Source organism: Rhizophagus irregularis, chromosome 21 (assembly GCF_026210795.1).
Source record: "Rhizophagus irregularis chromosome 21, complete sequence".
Classification (NCBI taxonomy): domain Eukaryota; kingdom Fungi; phylum Glomeromycota; class Glomeromycetes; order Glomerales; family Glomeraceae; genus Rhizophagus; species Rhizophagus irregularis.
Genome location: NC_089449.1, coordinates 2,941,111 through 2,968,157, shown reverse-complemented (window position 1 = coordinate 2,968,157; position 27,047 = coordinate 2,941,111). Strand labels below are relative to the sequence as shown.

General features: G+C 26.0%; 12 protein-coding genes across 12 annotated transcripts; 5 read left to right on the top strand and 7 right to left on the bottom strand.

Moving 5' to 3' along the window:
• Positions 1–236: 236 nt before the first annotated feature.
• Positions 237–473, bottom strand: OCT59_014059 (uncharacterized protein; the record flags this gene model as incomplete). Its single annotated transcript, XM_066141928.1, has 1 exon — positions 237–473. The coding sequence occupies one exon, from the start codon at positions 471–473 to the stop codon at positions 237–239; it is 237 nt and encodes a 78-aa protein (XP_066002009.1).
• Positions 474–3,135: 2,662 nt separating this feature from the next.
• OCT59_014058 (uncharacterized protein) lies at positions 3,136–3,868 on the top strand (the record flags this gene model as incomplete). The annotated part of the gene is made up of 2 exons (XM_025331533.2): positions 3,136–3,661; positions 3,720–3,868. 2 exons carry the CDS (start codon positions 3,136–3,138, stop codon positions 3,866–3,868), a joined length of 675 nt encoding a protein of 224 aa, XP_025186216.1.
• Positions 3,869–4,641: 773 nt separating this feature from the next.
• OCT59_014057 (uncharacterized protein) lies at positions 4,642–5,109 on the top strand (the record flags this gene model as incomplete). The annotated part of the gene is made up of 1 exon (XM_066141927.1): positions 4,642–5,109. The coding sequence occupies one exon, from the start codon at positions 4,642–4,644 to the stop codon at positions 5,107–5,109; it is 468 nt and encodes a 155-aa protein (XP_066002008.1).
• A 321-nt stretch (positions 5,110–5,430) lies between these two features.
• OCT59_014056 (uncharacterized protein) lies at positions 5,431–5,767 on the top strand (the record flags this gene model as incomplete). Its single annotated transcript, XM_025324403.2, has 2 exons — positions 5,431–5,497; positions 5,589–5,767. 2 exons carry the CDS (start codon positions 5,431–5,433, stop codon positions 5,765–5,767), a joined length of 246 nt encoding a protein of 81 aa, XP_025186217.2.
• Positions 5,768–7,506: 1,739 nt separating this feature from the next.
• On the bottom strand, positions 7,507–7,710 carry OCT59_014055 (uncharacterized protein; the record flags this gene model as incomplete). The annotated part of the gene is made up of 1 exon (XM_066141926.1): positions 7,507–7,710. The coding sequence occupies one exon, from the start codon at positions 7,708–7,710 to the stop codon at positions 7,507–7,509; it is 204 nt and encodes a 67-aa protein (XP_066002007.1).
• A 5,792-nt stretch (positions 7,711–13,502) lies between these two features.
• OCT59_014054 (uncharacterized protein) lies at positions 13,503–15,843 on the top strand. Its single transcript, XM_025313936.2, has 5 exons — positions 13,503–14,577; positions 14,648–14,756; positions 14,844–14,983; positions 15,076–15,357; positions 15,440–15,843. The coding sequence occupies exons 1-5, from the start codon at positions 14,010–14,012 to the stop codon at positions 15,526–15,528; spliced, it is 1,188 nt and encodes a 395-aa protein (XP_025186218.2). The 5' UTR covers positions 13,503–14,009; the 3' UTR covers positions 15,529–15,843.
• Positions 15,844–16,040: 197 nt separating this feature from the next.
• On the top strand, positions 16,041–17,005 carry OCT59_014053 (uncharacterized protein; the record flags this gene model as incomplete). Its single annotated transcript, XM_025313937.2, has 2 exons — positions 16,041–16,628; positions 16,751–17,005. The coding sequence occupies 2 exons, from the start codon at positions 16,041–16,043 to the stop codon at positions 16,868–16,870; spliced, it is 708 nt and encodes a 235-aa protein (XP_025186219.1). The 3' UTR covers positions 16,871–17,005.
• OCT59_014052 (mitochondrial 37S ribosomal protein uS11m) lies at positions 16,979–17,980 on the bottom strand. Its single transcript, XM_025313938.2, has one exon. The coding sequence runs from the start codon at positions 17,963–17,965 to the stop codon at positions 17,087–17,089; it is 879 nt and encodes a 292-aa protein (XP_025186220.1). The 5' UTR covers positions 17,966–17,980; the 3' UTR covers positions 16,979–17,086.
• A 317-nt stretch (positions 17,981–18,297) lies between these two features.
• On the bottom strand, positions 18,298–18,840 carry OCT59_014051 (uncharacterized protein; the record flags this gene model as incomplete). The annotated part of the gene is made up of 1 exon (XM_025313939.2): positions 18,298–18,840. Exon 1 carries the CDS (start codon positions 18,643–18,645, stop codon positions 18,298–18,300), a length of 348 nt encoding a protein of 115 aa, XP_025186221.1. The 5' UTR covers positions 18,646–18,840.
• Positions 18,841–18,882: 42 nt separating this feature from the next.
• On the bottom strand, positions 18,883–20,293 carry OCT59_014050 (uncharacterized protein; the record flags this gene model as incomplete). The annotated part of the gene is made up of 6 exons (XM_066141924.1): positions 18,883–18,940; positions 19,012–19,160; positions 19,238–19,355; positions 19,469–19,758; positions 19,838–20,061; positions 20,134–20,293. 6 exons carry the CDS (start codon positions 20,291–20,293, stop codon positions 18,883–18,885), a joined length of 999 nt encoding a protein of 332 aa, XP_066002006.1.
• A 173-nt stretch (positions 20,294–20,466) lies between these two features.
• OCT59_014049 (uncharacterized protein) lies at positions 20,467–24,662 on the bottom strand. Its single transcript, XM_025313941.2, has 10 exons — positions 24,341–24,662; positions 24,174–24,265; positions 24,013–24,087; positions 23,793–23,937; positions 23,665–23,727; positions 23,517–23,603; positions 23,195–23,419; positions 23,017–23,113; positions 20,984–22,936; positions 20,467–20,903 (listed from the first exon to the last, which is right to left on the bottom strand). The coding sequence occupies exons 1-10, from the start codon at positions 24,428–24,430 to the stop codon at positions 20,728–20,730; spliced, it is 3,003 nt and encodes a 1,000-aa protein (XP_025186223.1). The 5' UTR covers positions 24,431–24,662; the 3' UTR covers positions 20,467–20,727.
• A 246-nt stretch (positions 24,663–24,908) lies between these two features.
• OCT59_014048 (uncharacterized protein) lies at positions 24,909–26,510 on the bottom strand (the record flags this gene model as incomplete). Its single annotated transcript, XM_025313942.2, has 2 exons — positions 24,909–26,388; positions 26,460–26,510. 2 exons carry the CDS (start codon positions 26,508–26,510, stop codon positions 24,952–24,954), a joined length of 1,488 nt encoding a protein of 495 aa, XP_025186224.2. The 3' UTR covers positions 24,909–24,951.
• Between the last annotated feature and the right edge of the window lie 537 nt (positions 26,511–27,047).

Below are 27,047 nucleotides of genomic sequence, written 5' to 3'. Positions count from 1 at the left end.
AAAAGTAATATGAGTTCTATCTGGTATCTTCAGGAGTGACTAGTGTTATTGTTTTTTATATATATGCTTCTATTCATCCCTAAGATTTTAACTTCTTTAGATGTTCTTTGGTGTAATTCAGATTTTTTAAATATTTCCCCAAAGATTAGATTCATCTAGTAAGCTATACATAGCAAAAAAATTTTAGATGGATATTTTCTTTATAATTGAAGTCTAATATAAAAATATATAAAATGTTAAAAATTAATAGTAATAATAATAGCACAATAACATAGTATAACATATTGAGCAGCAGCATATTCTCCTGCTGAATCAAAAATAAAAGCTTTAATATTAATATGATCTTTATCCACATCAGACATTAATTTTTTAATATGCCTAATAACATCTTCCATTTTAAATCTTTCTGCACTTAGATCATATGCACCCCAAATTAGTAATTGTTCCAATGTAGTTATAAATACCACCCCCATATATACTCTTGTTTTACATTTGTCCAACCATCAAATGTAGCAGTTATGCTATCCTGATCATTTTTAGCAATTTTAATTATATTTTCTTGTAATAATTCAGAACTTTTAATTAATAACTTTCTGCTTATAGCTTTTTGTTTTGGTAATTTAATTCCTGGCGCAATAAACTGGAAAATAGCAATAGTTTCTTCATTCTCAACAAATGTGAAAGACAAACCATTTGATATAATTAAATGAAGCAATAATATTTCAAATAATGATAATTCACTTGTTGATAATGATCATTAATAAAAATTAATTATTGATGATTAATGTGAAAAAAAAGAAAGTTGTATCATAGATAAAGAAGTTGAAAGTCTTCGTCATTTAAAAAAAGTATTCTCTTCAGTACTATCTGCAATATAATTTAATATTAATTAATTAATAAATATAAAATTAAATATACAAAGAAATATTCACCATACAAATCATCATCTTTATCATCTTTGTTTGGTTCTTTACATTTCTTTTTATTCTCCTCTGGTACTGATAAAGCTAGAATTTCTTGTACTTCATCATCCACATATTCATAAAAATTTGAACATTTTGCTAAATGACTATAACAAAGACGTGTACAATTTACAGTATAACATTCAGGTTTACACAGGTCGAAAAGTGAAAAATCAGGCACCAATCGGTGACTGATTGGTGACTGATTGGTGACTGATTGATGCCTAATTTTTCACTTTTCGACCTGTGTTAATTTGTGCCGTCCTATACCATCATGTTTAATTATGCAATAATTATACACAGCTAAAGCATTTGTAGAATTATTAGAATTTTTTATTAATGTAAAATATGGGCAAAAATTATATTGCTGCCTTGTAAGAATAACGCTGCAAATAGGCAATTGTGGAATAATTGCAATTTGCAGTATTGCAGAACATTGCAGATTTTGAAGTCTAAATATCTTCCGCAAATGATCTAAAGTACCGCAATTCAACTGCGGTACAATTGCAATACTTTACAAAATTGCGGAATATTTGCAGATTTGCCAATTTGCCAATTATAGTCCGCCAGTCTGATACAAATTATCAGACAAATTGCATAGTACAAATCATCTGATGATCTTTTTTTCTTTTTTATTGAAGTTTTTGGACAAAAATTATGACTGAACTTTTTAAAATGGAGTCATGAAAATAAGGAAAAACTAGACAGGAAGTTGTTTTTTTTTAATAAATTTTTTTTTTTTAATTTTGTAGAGTTGCCAGGACGAAAAGCATGGCCGGACTTTTGAAATTGAGGTAAGAGAAGGACTGGGAAGTATTTTTGTTATTTTTTTTTTAATTTATTTTTTTTCATTTTTGTAGTGTTGCCGAATGAAAAGCACAGCCAGACTTTTGAAATCAAGATAAGAGAAAACTGGGAAGGGTTTTCGTTATTTTTTTTAATAACTAATTTATTTTTTTTTTTGTTTTTGTAGAGTTGCCAAAAGAAAAGTACGACTGGACTTCTGAAATTAAGGTAAGTAAGAATCAGAAAGAGTTGTTGTTACTTTTTTTTTAATATTTTCAAACTAATTTATTTTTTTTTTCATTTTTGCAGAGTTGCCGGACGAAAAGCATGACCAAACTTCTGGAATTGAAATAAGGGAGGACTGGGAAAGGATTTTGTTACTTTTTTTTAATAATTTTCACTAATTTATTTTTTTTTGTTTTTGTAAAGTTGTTGGACAAAAAGCATGAAGATTGAGGTAAGGGAGGACCAGAAAATTTTCATTATTTTTTTTTTGATAAATTTAATTAATTTATTTTTTTTCTTTTTGCAGAGTTTCAATAATTAAAGACATGACCAGAATTTTGAAATTAAAGTAAGGGAGGACTGAAGGAATAGATGTTTGTTAGCTATTTTCTTTAAAAAGAAATATTACTAACATTTCTACTTTTTTTTTATAGGGTTGCTGGATGAAAATATATATAGCAGGAGACTTATTTTAAAAAATGGACAAAATTATCCAGAATTTTTTCTAAGAAATGGCGCAGTTATGCAATTTAGAAAAATATCAGTCTATGCTTAAGACGAATGATAAACAAATAAACAAACAAATAAATAAATTTATTATATTGATTTAAAAAACATTTTTATTTATTTATCATTATAAAACGTTTAAAAAATAATTTATTATTTAAAAACATCAGGCAATCAGAATTGTGAAATTGCGAATTACTAACTGCAATTTGACTCCAAAATTCACAATATTGCAGATTTGAAAAATCATTTGAGGGCCCATCCTTACTGTCTTGTCATTTTAAAGAATTTAGTTTGAAAGCTCAAAGGCAAAGACATAATTAGATAAAACACAATTATAATTAATATGATACAAGGATTTTATTGGTAAAGTCATATAACTAAATTAATAATGCATTATTATTGGAAGTCATATTGGTCATATGATCAGAAGTCATATAATTATGACCAAATGCCGTTTGACCACTGGTCATATAGACATATGACTATGAAATTTCTATATAACCTGATCATAATCCAACACTGCTTTTTAGTACGTGAGTCAGATGATTGATATATGAATTTAGTGCAACAGTTACAATGATCACATGCATTTAATAGTAATTTAGGGTCTTTAATTTCAGTCCAAATCCAATAATCAGCTATCTTTTTTAACATGTTATCAATTTTTAAAAATACTTTAAACAATTTTATTCCTAAAAAATTGGTTTTATCTAATTTATATTTGTTATATTTATATAGTAATTTGTCAAATTCTTTTCAAAAATGTTTATTAACATCATCATTCTCATTGAATAATGATAAAAATAATGATAAAAATAAAATAGAGGATAAAATAGAGGAAAAGAAAGAAATTGATGAAATTGACAAGAATGAATTTAATCAAAAGAATAATGATGGATTAAAATATCAACCAAGTATTGATGATATATTAGGTTTTTTTAGTTCAAACCAACCAACAACAACAACAATATCATCATCATCCATTTTTAAACAAGAACAAGAAGAATCTTCATTATCAAAAGATAAAGAAAAGATGGATAATTTTTTATTTAATTTTTCATCAAATGAATCCAAAAAATCTTTATCACAAACTATTTTATCATCAATAACATCATCATCTTCAACATCATTTTCAAATAATGAGATAGCAAAACTTTTATCAGATTTTTTAGTTCCAAGTTTCAACGGAAGAAAATTATATTCTTCATACTTATGCATCATATAATAATATTATAGTAACATTAATAAATTCTCGTGGTAATATTTTAATAACTAAATCAGAAGATAGTGTTGGATTTAAAAAATCTCAAAGAGGTGGTTATAAAACTGCTCATCAAGCTGCTATTGGTGTTATAAGCAACAAAAAGAATGTCAATGATAATTGATAAAGATCATTAATTAAAATTTTTTTATTTTTTTATCACAAGACTTTATATTGTAAATTCTAAACAAATTTATTTTGTATACACAATTTGGACTATTATTATTTTTTTTTTTTTTTTTGTCCAATTTTTATTCATAAAAGATACTAATATGTATTCCTTAAATATATTTTAGCTCATTGTAAATTTTTATTTTCAAATTGATTTATGTAAGAGATATATATATTTTAAATATATATTTAATTTATTTTAATTTTATTCTTTTTTTTATTAATCTTAAGAGAATTTTTAGTATTGTAATTATTGGACTATAATTCTTTAGATCGAATCTTTTTTTAATTATTTACAATTTAAAAAAAAGAATTTTTCTTTTCTTTTTTTCCAATTTTTTTTTTTTGATAAGAGGATTAATGATTTATTGCAATTTTAGTAAAGAATAATACAGATTTTTGAACAATTTTTTTTTTTTTTAATTAAGGACCTTTTTGGTTAATCAAAAAAGAGAAAAAAATTCCAAAAAAATTTAATAAATTTAATAAATTTCAACAAAAAAACAGGTATAATGATTTTAATTATATAATGAATGGTTCATGGATAACACAATTAGGTTTAGCATTAAAAAATTTAGTCATATGTAATTCAAAATTTTTTTTTTTTTTTTTGATGAAAAAGTTTGTGTTTAGAAATATAAATTTATCTTTTTTTAACATGTTATCAATTTTTAAAAATACTTTAAACAATTTTATTCTTAAAAATTGGTTTCATCTAATTTATATATGTTATATTTATATCGTAATTTGTCTAATTCTTTTCAAAACCGTTTATTAACATTATTATTAAATAATGATAAAAATAATGACGAAAATAAAATAAAGGATAAGATAGAGAAAAATAAAGAAATTGATAAAATTGACAAGAATGAATTTAATCAAGAGAATAATGATGGATTAAAATATCAACCAAGTATTAATGATATATTAGATCTTTTTGGTTCAAACCAAACAACAATAACAACATCATTATCATCATCATCTATTTTTAAACAAGAACAAGAAGAATCTTCATCATCAAAAGATAAAAAAGAGATGGATAATTTTTTATTTAATTTTTCATTAAATGAACTCAAAAAATCTTTATCACAAACTATTTCATTATCAACAATATCATTATCTTCAACATCATCTTTAAATAATGAGATAGCAAAATGTCTAATTAATTACAGTAATGATAAACCAGTTTTTTAGATCTGGTTTGGAAAATATTTTGAATATAAAGTTTTTTCATCCAAGTCAATTACAGATGTAGCAAATTTATTAAATTATTTTAAATATTTGTTATTTTTTTTTTACTTTTTTATATAAACTAATTTAAGCCTTTTTTCCTTTCAGAAATACATCTCTCAAAAAGGAACCAAAACATCAGGCATCTATTTATTTAGCCTTCATCTTAAAATATTAGATAAGGCAAAAGATAGAAAATGATGTACACATATATTAAAGTCTAACTAATCAATACAGTAATTCCATTCCATTCTTACAAAACGAGCTACAAATATTGGAAAACATATGTTAGTTGAATTTAATAAGAAAGCACTGAAATTTTACAATCCAGATGATATGCTAGTATTGAAAAGTATATATTATTCTGTTAAAAAAACATACGATTGATATTAATTATGGAGACGAAGATAAAGCTAAAAAGAAATAAAAAAATCAATCAATAGTTAGAGTATTGGATGAAAAAAACATTTCAAGAGATCCTTATCGACATTTATGTGTTTTAGAGTTTTACCTACCTTGTGAAGGAGCAGTATTAAAAGAACGTCAGAAAATAAATGAAGAAATGGCTCAACTCATACCAATATCAATAATAAACGTAAATACTGAAAATCAAGTGGATTAATCTGAAGAAGTAGATATAGAAGATAAAGCCATAGTATAAGGAGTAATTGATGCAGCTGGTAAAGATAATTACAGGAATATTAAAAACATTTTGCAATATTTAGTTCTTAATCTTATTTACAAAAGAATTTTGATATAATCCAACAATTCATCTTCGAATCTCTAGGGATGGAAGAAATGTTGGTAGAAAAGTAAAGCACGTTATGATCACAAAAGCTATTTTGGATGATAAAAGTACTCTACACCAACCAAATTACTATTATTATACAACTGTACTTTATTCTGGATGTGAAGATTCAAGATTATAATTCTTTATCAAATATGATGATTCCATTTTGTAATGCTTTAAGAAGTTTAAAAAATCAAGAATTAGTTTATATTAATAATATAAAGTGGAATTTCCAGCTGTATTTTTCATTTAACTGGAAATTTTTAGCAATTTGCTTGGATTTTAATGGCACTTACAGTAAAAATTTCTGCTTTTGGTGTACAATTAGTAAATTACAATAAGGAGATCTATTAAAGGATTGGATAATTAGCAAAGAAATACTGTAAATAAATTAGTTGAGCAAAACAATTACTATAAAGGACATTCCAAAAAACCACTTTTTGATATGATACTTCTTAATCATTGGATTCCTAATAAATTACACGTAATGCTTCAAATTACTGATTGATTGTGAAGTTATCTAATAGCAGAATTAATGGAACAGGATATATTTAACGATATTACATGAAAAATAATTATAGATGAGATGAAAAAAATTAAAGTAAATTTTTAATTTTGGCAAGATCAAGGATCTAAAACTTGGAATTATATCTCATTAATGGGAGATGATAAATTCAAAGTATTACAATTTTTTGACTTAATAAAAATTCTTTTAAGAAAACATACTACAATGATACAAGATTTGTAAAACAAATTTTATAAGCTTTACATAAAAATGAAGAATCCTATAACAAAAGCTGAAGATTTGCAAAAAATTAGATTACAAATTCAAAAAAGGCTTATATCAACCTAATAATATGACTCCATATATTCATATATTGGTTCATCATGTTCCTGAATTCATGGCAATTCATCAGAGATGGGAATTAAAAGCATTTCCTGCAGTAGTATTGAAAAAAAAAACTACAACCATGTTTCTTATTTTTTTCGTAAGATAATAAAAGATGATGAAAAAAAAAAATTTCAATTATTAGCAATTATTGAAATTCTACAACATGAAAATCGCACCCTCTTTTATAATCACAATAATACTCCTTTAAATTACCAAAATTCCAAAAAATTCGCATTAAAACTTAAAGAAATGTAATTTCTTTCATGTATAAATAAGATTGTACATTATACAACATTCATTAATAAAATATAATTTCATTGTATAATGTGACATTTTTTCATATATTAACTAAATTTTCATTATTATGTGGTGTTTTTTTTCTTTAAATCAGTAGAAAAAGATGTGATGATAGTTGACTAAATAAATTAAATTACTGATTAAAATTTAGCAAAATAATATTTTTGTAGCCTTATTGGCTAATATTCTTATTTTTTCTTACTTTTGAAATCTACTGATACAGCAGTTTTATCTAACTCTTACTTTATATATATTTTTAAAAATTTGAAAAGAAACTATTAATTTATTTAAAAAAAGAATTTGAATTGGTATTTAATATAGACATTTATTTTCACTGAATTATAGCCTAACTATTAAAAAAATGAAAATAAATATGATCTGTTCATGTGAAATTACCATTGAAATCAATATTTTTTTGTTGCTTCCATTTAACTACAAGTTGCCCACATTTGTATCTTAGTTTGTGCTGTTTAGAAGTCTTTATAATAAGATTTTCTTCATCAGCTTCAATGTTACTATCATTATTATAAAGCATAATGTAAGTGCATTGTTGTTGATCATAAAATTTGACCCTCCACTCTTGCATTTCTAGAATATTTGCTGATACTTGATTTGCCAAAGTTCTACGAAATATACACTTGTAAATACTCTTTCTAGCTGAATAATAATAATGTATATGACCTTTAAATACTGCGTAAAATTAACTTTCTATAGCAGGAACAGAGACTGTTTGTTTCCCTAGTTGTTTGTGTTCTTTCAGTAATCGCTTATGAGTTATGAATATAATGAACTAAAATGCCTTTATAGTACTTTCAGGCAGAATGTCAATATTAGGATATAAAATATTGTATTTTGTAATAATATTAAGATGTCTTATTAATCCTCCTTTTTTCTAAACAGTTTACCAATACACATTACATTCAAAACTAGTCATTGGAATTACCAGACGTGAGAGAATAATATTATATTGACTCATATTACCTAAATACAAAAATTAAGACATATATAAATTATAAATTTCAGTAAAATTGTACTAAATACATTCAATATACATACTTTTAGAGAAGATGGATTTAATAGTGAGGAGATGGGTTTGACGTGACACTTGTTAATATTTTTTTGAAAAATTTAAATTGCTAAAATTCAGTCTAATTTTAACTGATTAGTATCAAAAAATCAGTTATTAATTTATAAATGATTTGTATGATTTATATAGTAATGCACTATTAGAAATTGGCAAAGTTTCAGAATTAATTAAAAAAATCAGCTATACAAATTAATATGTTCCAGTAAATAATAATTATATAAAGCATTCTTGTATAGTATTTTCTATGCCAGATTTAAAATCACAAATTTTTTTATATATCAACATTCTAATTTTAAACAAAATTTAGCAAAATGAGCAAATTGGTATATTAATAGAGATACTATATTAGCAGATATTTATGATGAAGAGGGTTGAAAAACATTTAAGTCAAATAGAAATAATGATTAACCTTGATTGGTTTTAACTTTTTAATCGAACAATATATAGTACAGAAGTGATTTATGGAGTAATATGCAATTTTTCTTATAAAATCTAATTTAGACAAAAGAATATGCTAATCCTAAGACTACTTTCAGGACTACATGAAGTATATGTAGATAACATAAATCATTTTTTATTGCCAATTGTTACAAAATTACTCAAATTTTGAATAGGTATTATTATAAAAATGCTGAATAATTTAACTGGTAAAATAGTACAAATGGCAATTTTCTGTTGTAATAGCGATATTTCTGCTGCAAAAAAATTATGCAGCTATATATCAGTATTAGCAATTTATTATTAATGCTACAAATAAACTAACAATAGTAATTTTGGTAATTTTGATAATATGACTAATTAGTTTAAACTAAGGGATTTAGAAAATTTCTGACAAAATGCTATTATATAATGTAATTGTAAAATAAAAGATAAAAAAAATCAGTATATTTCAAATAATCTTGTTAGATAGGCAGAATTGTTAAGATTATCTTATTTCAATCCAATCAGATATTACGTTATAGATCTAATGCATAATTTATTTTTTAAAATTGCTAGCTGAATTGTAAAATATTTATAGATTGATAAAAGAAAAATATTTAAGGATGATTTTAAAATTATGAAAAAATGAACGAAGCTATTAAACTGCCAGTTAATATAGATTAAATTTTAAATAAAATATCAATAGGTTTCTGGATTCACTACTAATCAGTAGAAACTCTTCATTTTGGTATATTTAATACCAATAATGTAAAATTTACTATCAGTAAATGGGCGTGTGTCAGTTAAAAAGGGGGAAATCTACCTCAAAACCAAATTTGAGGTTTTTGGCTTATATTGTGTAAACCATCAATGTACACTATTTTCACTTAATATTGTATGCCGATAAGCATAATAAATTATCGAAATAAAATCAAATAACTGAAATATGCTATAGGGACGATCATTTGATTATTTGACGATCATTGACTTATTTAGCAATAGCATGACGTAAATGATGAAGGTAAAGTCACATGATATGGATAAAAGTTTAGCCACCAAATTTCCTTTTAACTGACACACGAAAGCAAAATGTTTTTTTTTGCAAATAAGTTAATTTCATTTTTCTCAAAATGATGAAAACGTAGATTTCCCCCTTTTTAACTGACGCACGCCCAAATGATTGTGAAATTTTAGGAATTTTCATAAAAGCCTATTTCTTATAAGTTTGCCAAATTATTAATATTTAAAATTGATTAACTTATTGAAAAATATTATGATGAAAATTTAATTACATCAAATATAGTATACCTTTCCTTACATATAGCTAAATACTATCATGATTATGGTCTAATATACTTTTTTAATGTTGTTTATTTGAATAAATGAATGGGATCTTAGGTAAATATTTTAATAATGAATGTCTTAAATTTTAATTAATATATTATAAATTTGCCTTTTAGATTTTTATTTTAATTCAAAATGATAGATTGAATTAGAATTGCTAAAAATTATTGTGTAGTTGTAAAATCAATGATCTTATATCTATTTAATTAGCAATCAGAAGCTTATTAATGGTCTTAAATTAATTGATTTTGGCAAATAATTGATTCATTAGCATATTTTGTAAAATTTACTTAAGATAACAAATTAATAAAATTATACTCATGAATGGTGCAATTTTATTTTAAGTATATATTGTGTCTTCTAACTATTGATGAAAAAATGCATAAACTTGTTTATATTAAATGGTATCTACCGATTAATGATCATTAAATTGGATTTTATTATTAAACTGAATAGAATGATAACCACAGTATTAATATTGAATTCTGAAAACTTAATAAATTTTATGAAATATTGTGATAGTATAATTCCAATTTATAATATTTATAGCCAGTTTATTTTTATTAAATTTACAATTATAACAAATAATAATAATAGCAGATAGACGAAAAATAAAAACTTATATAGCAGTAATACCGATTAATAGGAAGTTCCATTTATAATTTCTATTATTATTAATAAATCATAATAAATTGGTTATTTTATTTTATACATATCAAGTATATTTATTAAATATTCATATCAAATGTATTATCAAATATTATAAATTTAGTAAAAATAATGTAATATGTATGAATGGTATTATTAAACTAATAGATTAATTTATAGCTACCAATCAGTTTATACCTATTGGATTTAGTTTTATATATAGTAATAATTATGTATTAAACCAAATAATGACTATTAAATAATTACCTAATTTATTTAAATTAATTAATCCTTTTAATCCAGATAGCCTAAATTTTTTACATAGTTATTAATTGAATATATGTCCTATTGATTATTAATTTTTGGCTAACCTATTAGTTTAATAGTTACCAATAGGGTATATGCTCAATTTTTTAGCTTTTAACCTATATTTGTATTAGATATTACTTTATTTATATTAATTATATTAAACTACCACTTGAAAGATTTTTAAAATCAAATCTTTATTCTATATTTTTTCAGTTTTAATATATTTTAGTATTTCTTAAACTGCAAAATTCATTATATATGTAATACATTTTACATAATTTTATTTATAATAAAAATTTATACAATTTTTAATGCATACTTTTTTGAATTCTTTAAATATTATTGTTTGCTATATTGTTAGTTATAATTGCTAAAATCTAATATATATTTTATATTTTTATAATAAAAAACAATATTAACTTTATGAGTATTTTTTTATTCTGAAGATATTTTATAAATATATTTTCTAGATTTTTGCTTAAAGATATTATGAAAATCTGAAAAATTAATAAAATTAACAAAAATATTTTTTAAATTCCAATTAGCATTAATATAATAATATGCTATTTCAAAAAGTTAATAATATTAGAAAAAGCTCAACAGAAATATTTGCTAGTTAAGTGGAGTATTTTAGAGGTTTATATTTATGATTACATAAACTAATTACTATAATTAAATATTGATCCCTATAAGGGTAAACAAAAATAAAAAATAAAAAATACATTCATCCAATGTAAAGCTTATTTTTTTCTGAAGGATTCTTCTTTAATTAAACTTATTTTAGCAATTAATTTAATAATTTAATAATTTATAAATTCTTTAATTTTATTAACTATTTTACATAGTTATTTATAAACTATATCTACTAATAGAATTAATGCAATTAGGTTACATAGTTTAATTAGATTGTAAAATTTATATTATGGTAAATGGCTGATTATTTATAATAATTCAAAAAGCAAATTTATTGTGGATTTTGTTTTTAGTAAACAGGACTATATCAGCCAAATTATATTTACATCTCTACTATAAATCTGTATAAATATTTTTGTATTGTGTTACCTGGGATACTTGCGGCTTAGTCACGATAACGGTTTTTATTTGAATTCTGTTTTTTATGAAATTTTGCCGATCATATCAGGTTTACCACATGATTAAATATCATAAAATTAATGCTTCTTTTAAAAAGTAATGCTCCCTGAATTAATATTAATTATATAAAATATTATCAGTTATGTTAATTAAAATACGTTACTAGTAAAACCAATTATTTATTGCCGTCTTTTAATATTAAAAGTAATTCTATAATTCAGTAATTTCTTTGTCAAATTATAATTTCAAAAATCGGACAAATTTCCTAAAATTAGAATAAATTCATGTTACAGTACATTATTGACTTTATCAATCATTCAATCATTGCGAAGAAATATTCAGGTGTTGATCAACGGTTAAATGAATAAATATTTGATTTTACGGATCAATTGCTTTTTTTAGCTATGAGATATGGATGAATCTTGGAATAGAACAAAACTCAAATGAAAGACCAAAGATTTCTTTATAAAATATGTAATTGTAATTGAGTTTATTTTTATTTTTAATTTTATGACGACAATAGTTTAAAAATTCAATAGAATGTTTCAGTTCTGAAAAAAAAAAAAAAAAAAAAATTGGTATATGTACAATGAAAATTTATTCACGTTTTAGACAATAATAATTATCGGCATTTATACATAGATAGAATCTTTGAATCAAAGATCAGACTTTTATCCCTTGAAAGTTGAAACGTACCGGTTTTTCTTATTACCGTCGAGTCAAACAAATAAACAAATAAATAAATTTGTACCACCTTTATTAGTTACATGAATGTTTAGTATATGTTTAGTATATATTACCTTTTTCGATTAATTGTAAACCAATAAAAAATAATTGTTTTTTTTTGTATTTAATTTTGGCCGAATGAGCTTAAAATTTGCATAATTATAATCAACGATCTAATATAATCTAATATTAAATTAGACTTAATATAGTAAATTTATTTTAGATTTATTTTTTTTTTAAAATTATTTTTTATTTTATATTTTTGTTTCTGCAAACGAATTCCATTTCGCCGAATGGCTGTTTTTGATGTCATACATATACAGTATATAATAATCTAATAATAGAATTAAAGGAAAGCGAGAGAACATTTTATATTTTAGTGATACATGATGCATAATTTGTAAACCCCCCTTACAGCAAAGAATAATTATTTTTATTTTAAAATATTCTCTAACCGTGTAACATGTGGTTTTTTTAATGAAATATATCAGAAAGAAAAAAGCAAAAAAGCAAAAAAAAAAACTAAAAAAAAGTTTGTAAGAGGTATGAAACCGAATTGACAATATTTAACAATAGAATGATAATACAAAGGAATCATTTTACCCTTATTAAACCGATCAAAATTAAATTATCAATCCATATTTAGTAATCTGTATTTACAATGCATAAATAGTATTTTTTTTTTGTAACGTCGTGTAACATTAAATTGTGATCCATATATAGAGGTCAAATTAATCTGATGCGTTTAATGCGTTGAACTTTTTGCACTGGCTGGTACCTGTTTGAAAAATTTTTTTTTTCTCGCAAAAAACTTACTTCTTTAGATTAACAATCCCTGCAAAAATTTCATAATAGTTCTAATACTCTAATACGGCTTTATTTCTTTAGAAGAGAACTACAGTTCTCATTCCTAATATAATTTTATTTAATGAGAAAGTTTTGAAAATTTATTTATATATATATTATATTTATTTATATGTTTGCTTTTTTGTCTGTGACAAACCGGTAAAACTATATACACTGTCCCTAACTAATTATAAAAAACTGTACATATTCTAAAATATTTATATTTTATCATTAATATCCATTCTATCTTCTTTGAGTAGAGAATTATTCAAAAGTTGACAGAACAAAGACTCATTTCATATAACTGTAATACCAAAACAAACTCCCCTTATTAAAGAATAATTAATATATTTTATTTATTATTTAACAATATAAAACTTCTTTTTTGGAAAAAAAATTAAATCAAAAAAAAAATGGCTTCGAATATAGGCAATTCAAATTTTTCAAATTCAAAAGATGAAAATAAAGACAATAATAGTGTTAATAATAATAATTATTATAACCAACAACAACAGCAAACATCATTAAATGCTATGGCATCATCCGGTGATTCAATGTCAATGACAAGTTCTTTTAGTCATTCTCATTTAGAAACAGATACAACTTATTCTCATGATCTTCTAACAGGTGGAATAAGTCGAACTTCATCTCCCGCTCCATATCAATTACAAGAAAATGATACATCATCACGTCAAGTTCAATTCCCAATAGCGGAAAATAACATTAATAAATCTTCCCCTCAACAACAAGAACTTTCACAGACAGTATACAAACCTCCAACTGAACCTCCACCTTCAGTTCCTCCTTATTTGTCTCCACCTCTAACTAATTATGAACCACCAAAATATACTCCTTCAGCTGATCAATTCCGTTCCAAAAATAATTCGGACATTATACTTGAAGCTGGTATTTCAAATTATAATAGCAATATTGCTGAGGAAATAAAAGCATCTTTACAATCTGATCAATCAATTAGGAAGGGTAAATATTAAATTTTTACTTGAAGATCGCAAAAAAAAGGAATTATTAATTAAATTTTTTTTTTTCATAGCCTTTGTGAGAAAAGTATACCTTCTTCTTACATTTCAATTGCTACTTACAATAACGCTAACCGTATTCTTTATGTATTGTGAGCCAGTGAAAAGATTTGTTGCTGAATAGTACGTAAAATTTCGCTTCGTTTAAAAATATTTTTTTAATTAAGTAATTTTCTAAAAAAAAATAATTTTTTTTTCACATATATTTAGTCAGTGGTTATTCTTTGTATCATGGATTATGACATTTGTTTCATTATTAGTCTTATTTTGGCAACGAAAGAGAAGTCCTTTAAATTTATTTTTATTATTATTATTCACTATATTTATGTCATATGGTATCGGTACAGTAGGTAAGATAAAGAAATTTTCATCATATAGTCTAATATTATCTTACTCATTTCATTTGATTTAATTTAATTTTCATCAAAAATTTTTTTTTTAGTGTCTATGTATTCATCCAAAGTTGTATTGCAAGCATTCTTAATAACATTGGGAGTATTTATAGCATTGGAAGTATTCACATTTCAGTCAAAATATGATTTTTCATCGTGGGGTCCATTTTTATATGTTGCATTATGGATTGTAATATTTGCTTCAGTAATTGGATGGTTATTTCCTTACGATAAAGGATATCATATTGCTATAAGTGTTTTTAGTGCCTTGTTATTTAGTGCTTATATCATTTATGATACCTATATGATATTAAAGAGAGTCAGTCCTGAGGGTGAGTATTATTTTAATTGGCGCACCTTTTTTTTTAATTTTACCTTTTTTATTAAGTATTAAAATAATTTTTTTTTTTTTAGAATATATATTAGCAACTGTAGATTTATATCTTGATGTAGTTAATTTATTTGTGGCAATTGTAGCAATTATAGGTGGAGGTGATCGATAGCATTAATTGATTCGTATTTGTTTTTGTTTTTTTGTGCATGGGTAGAAAATCTATTTATATTTTGTACCTTTTATGCACCATTACCTATTTTTAATTTCTCAATTCATTTTTATTCGATTTTTTTTCTTTTTTTTTTCTAAAAAGAAAAAAAACAAAAGAAAAAAAGAACAAAAGGGTATATATTTAGAAGGGAGAAAAAAAAACAAAAAAAAATTATATATATATTATAATTAAATAATTATTATTTCTTTTTTGTAAAATAATAATAATAATAAAATAAAAAGTTATTATTTGAGGGGCGTGTGTGAGAAAAAAATAATTTTTTGTGTGAATCATATGATATTATCGGTTTTTACCAAATTTCTTTTAAGTGGATTTTTTTTTTTTTAATTGATGATTGGTAAATTTATCAACGTTTGTGTTGCAACGAATTTTTAAATTAATTCTAATTAATCCTGATCAACATAATCTTATCATCCTAAAAAAAAAATTTTTTTTTTTTTATAATCAACATGCCGACTTCACAAAATTCTGAAACTTCAAATAATGATGATACAACAAAAGATTTTATAGATAATTATATTAAAGATATAAATACATATTTAGGTGATTTTTTAAAATCATCACAACCTACTTATGATCCAAATGATAATTCAATTAAGGATTCATTACCAACAAACACGACGACGACAACTAGTTCAGAAAAAGAACATGAAACACAAGGAGAAACAACAAAATCATCATCTGTTTCATTGTCCGAATTATTAAAATCTCCTACTGTAAACCCTGATATATTTTCAAATCGACCTTTTAAAGATGAAAATAATAACAATGAGTCATCATTATCATCATCATCACCATCACCATCATTAACATCTGATGATAATAAGAAACAATCATTAGCACAAAAACTTAAAATATCAGAAATAAGTACTGATTATTTTAATCAAAAAAAAGAGATATGGAATGGTGCATTAATAAATTGTTCTGAATTACATATAAAATTACAAGAATGTATGTCTTTTGGTGGAATATTTGATAAAGCTAGTTTATGTATAAAAGCGAGAAGAAAATTTTGGGATTGTATGGAAGATCAAAAAGTAAGTAAAAATAATTCGAGTTATTTTTGAAATTTTTGAATATTTCTCATTTGAATTTTTCATCTTGAATTTCTCATCTGAATGAATTTCTTATTTGAATTTTCTTGGATATTTTTGTATAGAAATTTTTACAAGATAGTGGATATGCTTCTCCAGGCAAAAGTTTAGCAGAAAATGACGAAATTTTATATGAAGCAGACTTGTATAATATTTCTAAACTTGATAAAGAAGAGCAATCATAAAATATTTTTTTTTTAATTACTATGTACAGTAAAATAATTAAAGATTTATTATGAAAAGATATCGATATTGTATTTGTTTTATAACATTTGGAACAATAAACTAATAAATAAACTCCACTTATTTAATTTATTTTTTTAAAAAAATAAAGAAATTAAGATAATTTATTTTATTTAATTCATACCAATTTACACCAATTCACACTCATTTTGTTTATATTATAATCTTCTAAGTTTTCTTGGTCTACATCCATTAAAAGGTAAAGGAGTAGTATCAGTAATTCGTCTAACATTCCATTGATTCTCTACATTAGCTATAGCCTTAAAAGCAGCATCTCTACCAGGACCAAATCCATTTATACAAATTTCAACATTTTTAACATTTAAATTTTTTTCTTTAATTTTTTGTATAACACCAATAGCAGCTTGATGAGCAGCTTCATAACCACCTCTTTGAGATTTTTTAAATCCAACACTACCTCCTGATTTAGTTATTAAAATATTACCATGAGAATTTGTTAATGTTACTATAGTATTATTATATGATGCATGAATATGAAGAATATAATTTTCTTCCGTTGGAACTAAAAAATCTGATAAAAGTTTTGCTATCTCATTATTTGAAGATGATGTTGAAGATGATGATGATGTTGTTGATGAAATAGTTTGTGATAAAGATTTTTTGGGTTCATTTGATGAAAAATTAAATAAAAAATTATCCATCTCTTCTTTATCTTTTGATGATGAAGATTCTTGTTCTTGTTTAAAAATGGATGATGATGTTGTTGTTGTTGTTGGTTGGTTTGAACTAAAAAGACCTAATATATCATCAATACTTGGTTGATATTTTGATCCATCATTATTCTCTTGATTAAATTCATTCTTGTCAATTTCGTCGATTTCTTTCTTTTCCTCTATTTTATCCTCTATTTTATTTTCATCATTATTTTTATCATTATTCGATGAGGATGATGATGTTAATAAACGTTTTTGAAAAGAATTCGACAAATTACGATATAAATATAACGAATATAAATTAGATGAAACCAATTTTTTAGGAATAAAATTGTTTAAAGTATTTTTAAAAATTGATAACATGTTAAAAAAGATAGCTGATTATTGGATTTGGACCGAAATTAAAGACCCTAAATTACTATTAAATGCATGTGATCGTTGTAACCGTTGCACTAAATTCATATGTCGATCATCTGACTCACGTACTAAAAAGAGCCCTAAAATAAAAAAAATATAGCATGGTTAAAATTACTAGAAGTAATTTCTCTTTCTTTCTTATCAAATAGCTTAAAAGTTTAACTCGAAAAAATAAGGAATTTTGGCATTGATTTCCATTTCTGATAAAATTTCTCTCAGGAGTTTTCTTCGATTTTCGAAGAATGTTTTGAATTGCATGGAAATAGAATTATAGAGAATCAAACTTCTCCCAAACGACAGTCTAGAAAAAGAGGTTTGAAATTGCCTCTAGTCGTTACCTCACGAATCAGGGAAGTTTTCCCAGAACTAGGAGGACCTAGAACGACATGAAGCTCCGGATCACCACTAAATGCTTTTTCAAACTCAGTAAGTTCTCGTTTCCGATTGAAAAAGGTCTTTTCACCAGTAACTTGTGTCATATAACGAGCGACACGACCAGTTCTAAGTGTATTTGAGATACAACTACCGCTGGTAGGCAAACGTTTAGTTAAACCGAAAACGAGCATGGCCATATAAATTTTAAAATTTTGTGGAAAAATTAGTGCCAAGACGATTGGCAGAAACATCGCGATTAAGTGAATTTTCCGGTTGTGGCTACTTCAGATTTGTCATATCTCGTATAGTATGACTGACAATGAAATATCTTTTTGTAAAGCAAATATACATAGGCAAGAATTAATGATTTGTTTAGTTGCTCCCTAGGGGGGCCTAAAAACTTTTCAAACAACACTGGCACAATAAACTTCGAATATTTAAATCTAACTTTATTTGTAATATAATAATAATGCTAATATTCGATCATCCTAATCATCATAATCGCCATTTTCATCTCCAGTAATAAAAGGAAAATGATGCAAAAATCTAATAAATATAAATAAAATAATTTAGCAGCCTTTTGATCAATGTATGTTAAAACAATTCATTATACGAACCCCCCATGCCCAGAATGTCTTGAAAAATAATCAAAGTCTATAGAAACAGCAGCTGCTAATATAACAGCACGTTCATCCAATGACAAATGTTTAGAACTGCTTTGTGCAGAATCCATTCTTATTACATATTGTCCTGTATCGGTAAAAATCTTGAATGATTCATTAGTAAAATAATGAAATAAAAATATAATGAATTTGCAATTTAGACGGGAAAAAAATCAATTACCTCTCTAGCAAAACCTGAAAAATTACGATTAACACTTCCGAGAACATCACCGAGTTCATCTTCAATGTTGAAGTCCCATGATAAGAAACCAGCATCAATCCTTGCGAACTGTTTTTGACTTGAGAATCAAAATATAAATTATTATTAATGACCCCTTTTCCTTCTCAGGAAACCTCCTTAACAATACTAACTTCTCTATTGTTAAAAGTGACTTAAATATGCTATATTTACTTGATAAACAAATTATATCGTCTTCGCCATAGATGCCATTGTTGATGGACTTCTCCGATTAAGTATTCATCGTTAGTACTGATAAATATACGAGAATTGATCCACGCAAATGGTCTTCTAATCTTCAAAATCAATTGACCATCCAAGTCCATAATCATGGCATTAAACTTTCGGTGTGTTCTAAACAGTTGTCTCAAAATAGTTGAAGCAAAAGATTCCTCTTCAACAATATACCCTACGTGATTTCCGTTGGGATCAAGGATAGCATATTTATTTGCTTGTTCAAATCCCTTCGTTTTAATATTTACATTAGAAATTAATGGTTAATTTTAAAAACTTCAATGCTTCAAACAAATACATCAAAATTACCAAAAAGACATTAAGCATTTCTAATTGTCGAGCTACTGCTAGAGCCGAGTTTTGTAAAATTGACGCCGCTGGATGAGAATAATTTAGAACTCCAAAGGATTTTTGGATAATATCCGGTTGTATTTTATTATATTCAGAAGATGCATCCTTTTGTTCTCTTTTTCTAGAGAGCTTTTCAATATAATTGTTTGCATTAATTCTATTAATGCGGCTAACTCCCGGTCCTTGAAGTTCGGTAAACAAAAAGTTCTGAAATCGTGAATATAATTTGTCTTCGAGTTTATCAATGTGCTTACCTTTTAAATTTTGTCGTCGTAAAGATGTAAAATATTGGTATAAACTTAAATCTTTATTACATTTGTAAAATGCAAAAGAAAAATCATTAACGAGAAATTTATTTACGTTATTGAAAGAATTTGCAAAACTTTTCGAACGATATTGTCTGCTTGTCCACATAATTATGGTGGAAAATAAAATTTGGAAAGAATGAGATTATCTCCAAATACTTAACAGGAAAGGATTGGCATCGAAGTAAAAATTTGCTAAAGAAGTAACCATTATGAATGCAACCATTATGAATCTAGTGGTAATCGATATAAAGTACATTAAAAAAATATATTTTCTATTTTACTATTTCATCAAAGCTTTAATCAAATGTTATCCCACTATCTAAAAAAAAAATTAATATCATCCATAACAGACTAACTTATAATCGTTTAATAATTAATTAAATTAGACATTTTAACCTTATCAAAGTATTTACACAAAGTTTATTACTAACTGCTAAATAAAAATAATATTAAATAATTGTACAAAAATATAATTCTATATAAACATTAATTCAATCGCAATTTTTCTCTACTTATTTTAAGTATTTCATATAAAATAATTTACCGTAAGATTTCGGTATAATTACTTGGGAACAAACCTCTATTTCTTCTCGTTTCATCTAATATCTCTCCTTCCCACCAACCATCACTATGGGTATTTAAAACAGCTATAACATCGTTAGCAGTAAATGAAATTTCTTCGGGTATAGTTTTTTGATAATCATATAATGCTTTAACTACATTATTAATAAGTAAAAATTTTTAATGCATATTTTAGGTGAAATTGAAGTAACATTATTTGTAAGGTTATACGTACCATAGAATTCAATTGGTTTACCATCTTCAGTACGCTGTCGATTGTCTATAGGAATAATAGATCTTTGTAAAATTGGTTGGTGACCATATTGTAATTGAATTCCTCTCGCCATTGGTTGAAGTGATTGTTGTAAGCCAAATTGAGGTAATTGTCTGTGTAGGTGATGCTGCTGAGGTACTTGTTGTATTTGTTGGAACCCTTGAACATTTGCGCCACCACCAACAGGAGGTCTTTGATATTGAGCTTGAGCCATTATAGGACCAGTATAGAAATTTTGATCCTGAAAATTAAGTTGATGCTGAGGTTGTCCAGCAAGTTGACCTCCAACAAGTGGCTGCTGTTGTTGTTGAACACTAACAGAGCCTTGTAAAGTAGTTCTTGGGTTACCTTGTTGTTGTTGATGATGAAAAGCACTAGTCAAAGTGGAATTTGAATTAAGAGTATTACTTCTATTCAGTTGTTGTTGCTGAACTTGTTGCTGAATTTGTGGAGAAATAATTTGTTGCTGCCTAACAACCTGCTGAGGTTGACCACGAAATGAAGACTGATTTATTGGTAAATTATAATTATTATGTTGATATACTTGTTGTCCTTGTGGAGAAATTTGACCTTGAGAAGATATTTGCTGTTGTACACCTTGAGGGATACCTTGCGAATTCATTTGAAATCTAGCAGATTCAGGTGGTAGTCTACCGCCATTAATTACAAAACTCTCAGCTAAATCATCTTGTTTAACGCGACCAAGTACATCTAATTGTATACCTAAAGAATTATTACTACTATTAGTGGAAGTAGTACGTAAAGTATCTGATCTGTTTAAATTGCTGCTGTTATTATTATTATTATTGTTATTTCCTTGAGTGGGAATTTGATCTTGTGAGATCATTTGTCCTTGTATTTGTTGTTGTTGATATCCACCTTGTTGAGGTACCTGTGTAAGTGTTGGCGAAGAAGAATTTGTATTAGACAATCTTCTAATATCACCAGGACCCTGTTGTTGCTGACTATTTCGATTGGACTGAGGTTGAGATGATGGTCTCATGTTCATATTTTGAGAAATTTGTTGTTGTTGTGAAGAAATAGGTCCATTATTATTGGAATCCGAAGATTGTCGTCTTAAGTCTCCCGGTCCATTTATATTTATACCACTACTATTGGCGATTGTAGTGGGAGTTGGTGAATTATTGCCATTTAATTGGTATTGATTAAATTGTATTCGAGTTTGTGAATTATTGTGTTGATGATGAGGTATATTACTTATCTGCTGTTGCTGCTGTTGCTGCTGTTGTTGCTGTTGTTGCTGTTGTTGCTGTTGCTGCTGTTGGATAATAGTTTGATCGCTTGGAAGTAGAGGCTGTGGTTTATCAGTAACAAAATTAACCGGTAAAGGCCTCCTGTTTGATCCACCTCCATTAACATTTATCGGATTATTTCCTCCTCCTGAAATACTTCCGCCAGTTGAATGAAATTTTAATAGATTATCATTATCAACAATATTATTATTTCCATCAGTTAATTGCATATTCGCTAATGCTTGTGCTATTTCATCTTTTTCTACTGGTTTACCATCAGTTTCTACTTCAAATACATTGTCCCCAATTGATAACATTTGTTTTGCCCTGGGATCAACAGGATCTTCTTCGATTTGTTCAATTCCTTCTCCCTCACTTTTATTATTATAGTTATTATTTATGGTATTTAATGTTGTATTAGCATATAATTGCGCTCTTTCTTTATTCATACTATTATAATCTTCTGAACCGTTTCTTGTGTGATAACCATTACCATTAGAATTAATATTTTGCGCTGAATGATACTCATGTAATGAAAGTGGATCTAGTGCCGTTGTTGTATTTCCGTCTATATATGCTGGTACTCTATCAAATGATGCTACCTTATACCTTACTTCATCCTCTTTTGGTCCTGCGTAGAAATTAACATAAATTGGTGGTTCTGTCAAAATCAGAGCAGGAAAGTTAGTTAAAACAAAAATTGGTTTAAAATTAAAAAAAAAAAAAACTTTACTATTTTACCAGGCATTTCGGGTCCTGTTGCACTCTCTTTAATAAATATTTGTATGTCTTTCTCAACATTGCACTGTTCCAACGAAACTCTAATTCTCTCACAAGACTATTGTGAGAAAATGAAATAATAAATGTTAATTCCTCAATTCAATAATTAACTGCGCTTAACACACCGACATTAACTTACTTCATCATCTGCTACACAAACCGTTGAAATGAGATTTGCATAAGTCCATAAAAAAGTTTTTAACGAGTCGACTCTCTCTTCTTCTAAATCTTGAAATTTATCACACGCTGTTCTCCAATCATAATTCCATTTTTGTGATATGTCTTGTGCATCCTTAACTAATTTCATATATTCTTGGTCTGCTGTTTTTGCTGACATTTGCGCCTTCTCTATCTTCAAATTTAACTATATTATATCCGATCCCATTTTCACAAAACATGATTTTATTAACATACGCTTTATATATAGCATTACGAGAAAAAAAGTTAGGAACCCATCATACCTTTTCTAAATCTTTTCCCATTATTGAATTTTTACCAGCTAATAGTCCTTGTATTTTTATACATTCTGATTCATACCTTTCTTTGGCCTAATTAAATGTTTTAAAAGGTTAATATATGTTAAAAATATATCGGAAATATTCTAATTACCTTTTGAACTAATATTGCATGTTCTCTCTTATTCCTCAAGCTTTTCTCCGCAATAGCTTGTTGCTAATAATGAATAAATAAATAAATAAAACAAAATAAAAAATCATTAAATTTGTTTAATCTCTTACCAATTTCCTGGTTTCTTTTTGTCTGGCTATAAAATGTGTTATTTCTTGTTCAAGTTCAGTTCTGATTTTCTGTGATAATGTTATATGTTCTTTTGCTGTTGCCTCCAATTCTTGCCTACACACTTCCAATGCATCTCGTAATGTCCTTTAGTATATTATCTAATCAGTTAATATTTTCAAAAAAAAAGTTTATTAACAAAGAGAAGATTCAATATAATACCCAGACTCATCTTTCCCAATTGGTATTTTGGAAATTCTCATTAATCTCTTTGCATACTCTTCTTCTATTAACGCTCTAGTCAAATAAGTTATATATTTAATCAATTAAGTTCGAAAATATTGACTCATTTGTTTAAGAATAGCTAAGCTCAATAAATATACCTTTCATGAAACATATTTCTAACATCCTCACAAGTTTGTTTAGCTTGCCTTAGTCTTGACGTGAGTACTTCATATCCTGCTTCTTCTTTTCCCTATTATTTAATACAACAAAAACAATAATTTTATAAGAGTAAAATCGAAAAAATAAACAGTTCTATTTAACTTACCCAAAAATTGTTCGAAAATATTTCATAATCCCTTTCTCCAGCTCCGTCAATTAAACTTAAACTCATATTTGGTGCATTTTGTATTTCCATGTTTTGTTATATTAAATCCTTCGAAATTTATTTTTAAGCACGATACGAGCTTAAACGACGTGTTAAAGAACACAACCCGTTTCTTTAACGATAATTTAGTTCAGTAACAGTTAACAAAAAAAAACGACAAATTTTTTTCTGAAAAATATTCTCGCATACCAACTAAATAAAAATAAAATTACACAGTTATATTACATAAAATTGGGATTATTTTTATAAAATAAAAAAAGAAAAAACGAGGTAAAAAAAAGAAAACGTTTTGAATTTCAATTTGCATAATGACGTAATAAACCCATGCTTAAAACACAACATTTTTCTAACTAAAGCAATTTTAGCTTAACGTTATTTTTATTACTCATGCAGAAAAGATGGTAGTTGCATATAATAAATAAATTTTTTTCTTAAAACGGTACCCTCGAATCATATGAATCATATGAGATACTGTCAGATCCACAATATATTTATTTATATTGGGTATCAAATAGTACATTAATTTATTTAAAAACCATCGATACATCTATTTAATCACACATAATACCTTTTTCAGAAATTTTGAATGAAAAGATTTCACCACATTTTTCATCACAACTAGGTAAAATCAATCTTCCAAAAAATAAAGGTTCTTTCAATAAATTCCTTCTATTCTCATCTTTCTCAACCACTTGTGGTATTATATCATCAGAATATTGTGGTAATAATTGTTTTGCTATAACAAATTTATATTTTAATAAAGAATCCCAATATGGTGACAATACTGTTGTGTAATTTAGTTCTTGTGGGATTCTTAAATTTGTATTTGTTGTGGAAAACGTTTTTTGCTTATGTTCTGATGGTCCAAATATCACCCAATTTGTTGCTAATATAATTAAATTAGTCGACTGAATCAATATTTGTAGCGCTTGAACTATATAATATTGAAAATTATGATTATTTGATGTGCTACTATTAAGGCTATTAATACTTGACCTTGAATGAGATTGTCTTCCATTATAGTACATTGGTGGTGAAGATGTTGGATCAATTCCTTCATTTATGGCCTCAAAATTATCCAATTCAATATTATTAATGTTGCTCTCATTTCCTCTCCCATCATTATCTGAATCTGAATCAACATCATTTCCCGAATTAATTGCTTGTTCTCCTATTTCTTCAGATTTATCCTGCCAATAAAATGAATTAATTGAATCAATCATTAAATAATTGAATTCATATCCTTCTTTCTCTTGAATCTTTTTAATGTACTCTGGCAATGAAAGTAATGTTGCCAAGTATTCAATTGACATGTTTGGCTGAAAAATATGAAGTTTTTTCAATGAATTTCTTGCTATCATATCAAGTTCTTGTTCTGTTGGAAGCGAATCGATATTATAAAGTTCTTCTTGTGATAGTTGCGATGACAAAGATGATAAAGGAGTTGGTAATTGTTGATGTTTGTCATATTGTTGAGCCTCTTGAGAATTTCGTTCTTTTACAATCTGTTCAATCCTGTTTCTTAAATAATACATAATCATTGTATATAACCTTTTAATATTATGTCTACCATCCAAATCAAAAAATAATACTCCTTTACCGAGTCCATTCAATTCAATCCTTGCATCTTCGTCATCTTCTTTATTACGCGTCCAATATTTAGGAATAATGGTAGTAACGATAACATGATATAATATTGTAGTTTTACCTCCACAAGAGGGTCCATAAAGTTCTATCACATCTCCATTATGTATATATGGTTGATCATATAATTGTGCCGAAGATGAAGGTGTATTTCTTTCTTGTTGCCGATTATGATACTCGTATACTTTTTCTATTACGTTGTCGAGAAAAGGAAGTTGGAAGTAGTTTGGTTTAGGTTTTGTATGAGGAACATTTACATGTTGCTGTCTCTGTATAGGTGGTGTAGGAGACGTGATTTGTAGTACAGAAGACGTGAAATGTTTTGTAGGAGAACTTTTTTGAGGCTGTATTAAAGAAAAATTTACATACATGTTAATTTTTCAACCTTTTTTAAAGTAAATGAATAAATTTATACCTCAAAAGTTTGATTATTAGTAGGAGTCCTTGAATATCTTTGTGTAGACATTTTCCTTCGTTTTATATGTTGTATCTTATCTAGAGATTTTTATCAGTCCCATCATGAGACAATGGAATACAATTAAGAAGAGATAATGTTGATCGATTGCCAAATACGTCGTAATGATGAATGATCATCATTCTCTTACAAGTTATTTACCGGGATTACAAAAGCCACGTTAGTCGAATACAGAACCAGACCTCCTTGTTGCATGTCGCTTTAATTAATACATCGATTTTAAAATTCGGCCATAAACTGTTTGTAACATTTGGATTACCAATGATCAAATGACTAATAATAAAATACACTCTTTGAAGATAAGTCGCTCCCAAAATTTCCATTAAATTTAATTATTGTCATTATTTACAATTGGCCGTAAATGTATCTCACCACAATACTTCTATTAATCAAGAGCTTAAAAAAGTTAGATAACCCGACTCAAAAAACTCGATTCAAATATCAAAAATACCTATGTCCAAAGTTCAACTAGCACCTTATAAGACAACCATTTTGTTGCAACACAGGTACCTCTTTCAGCAGGGTTTC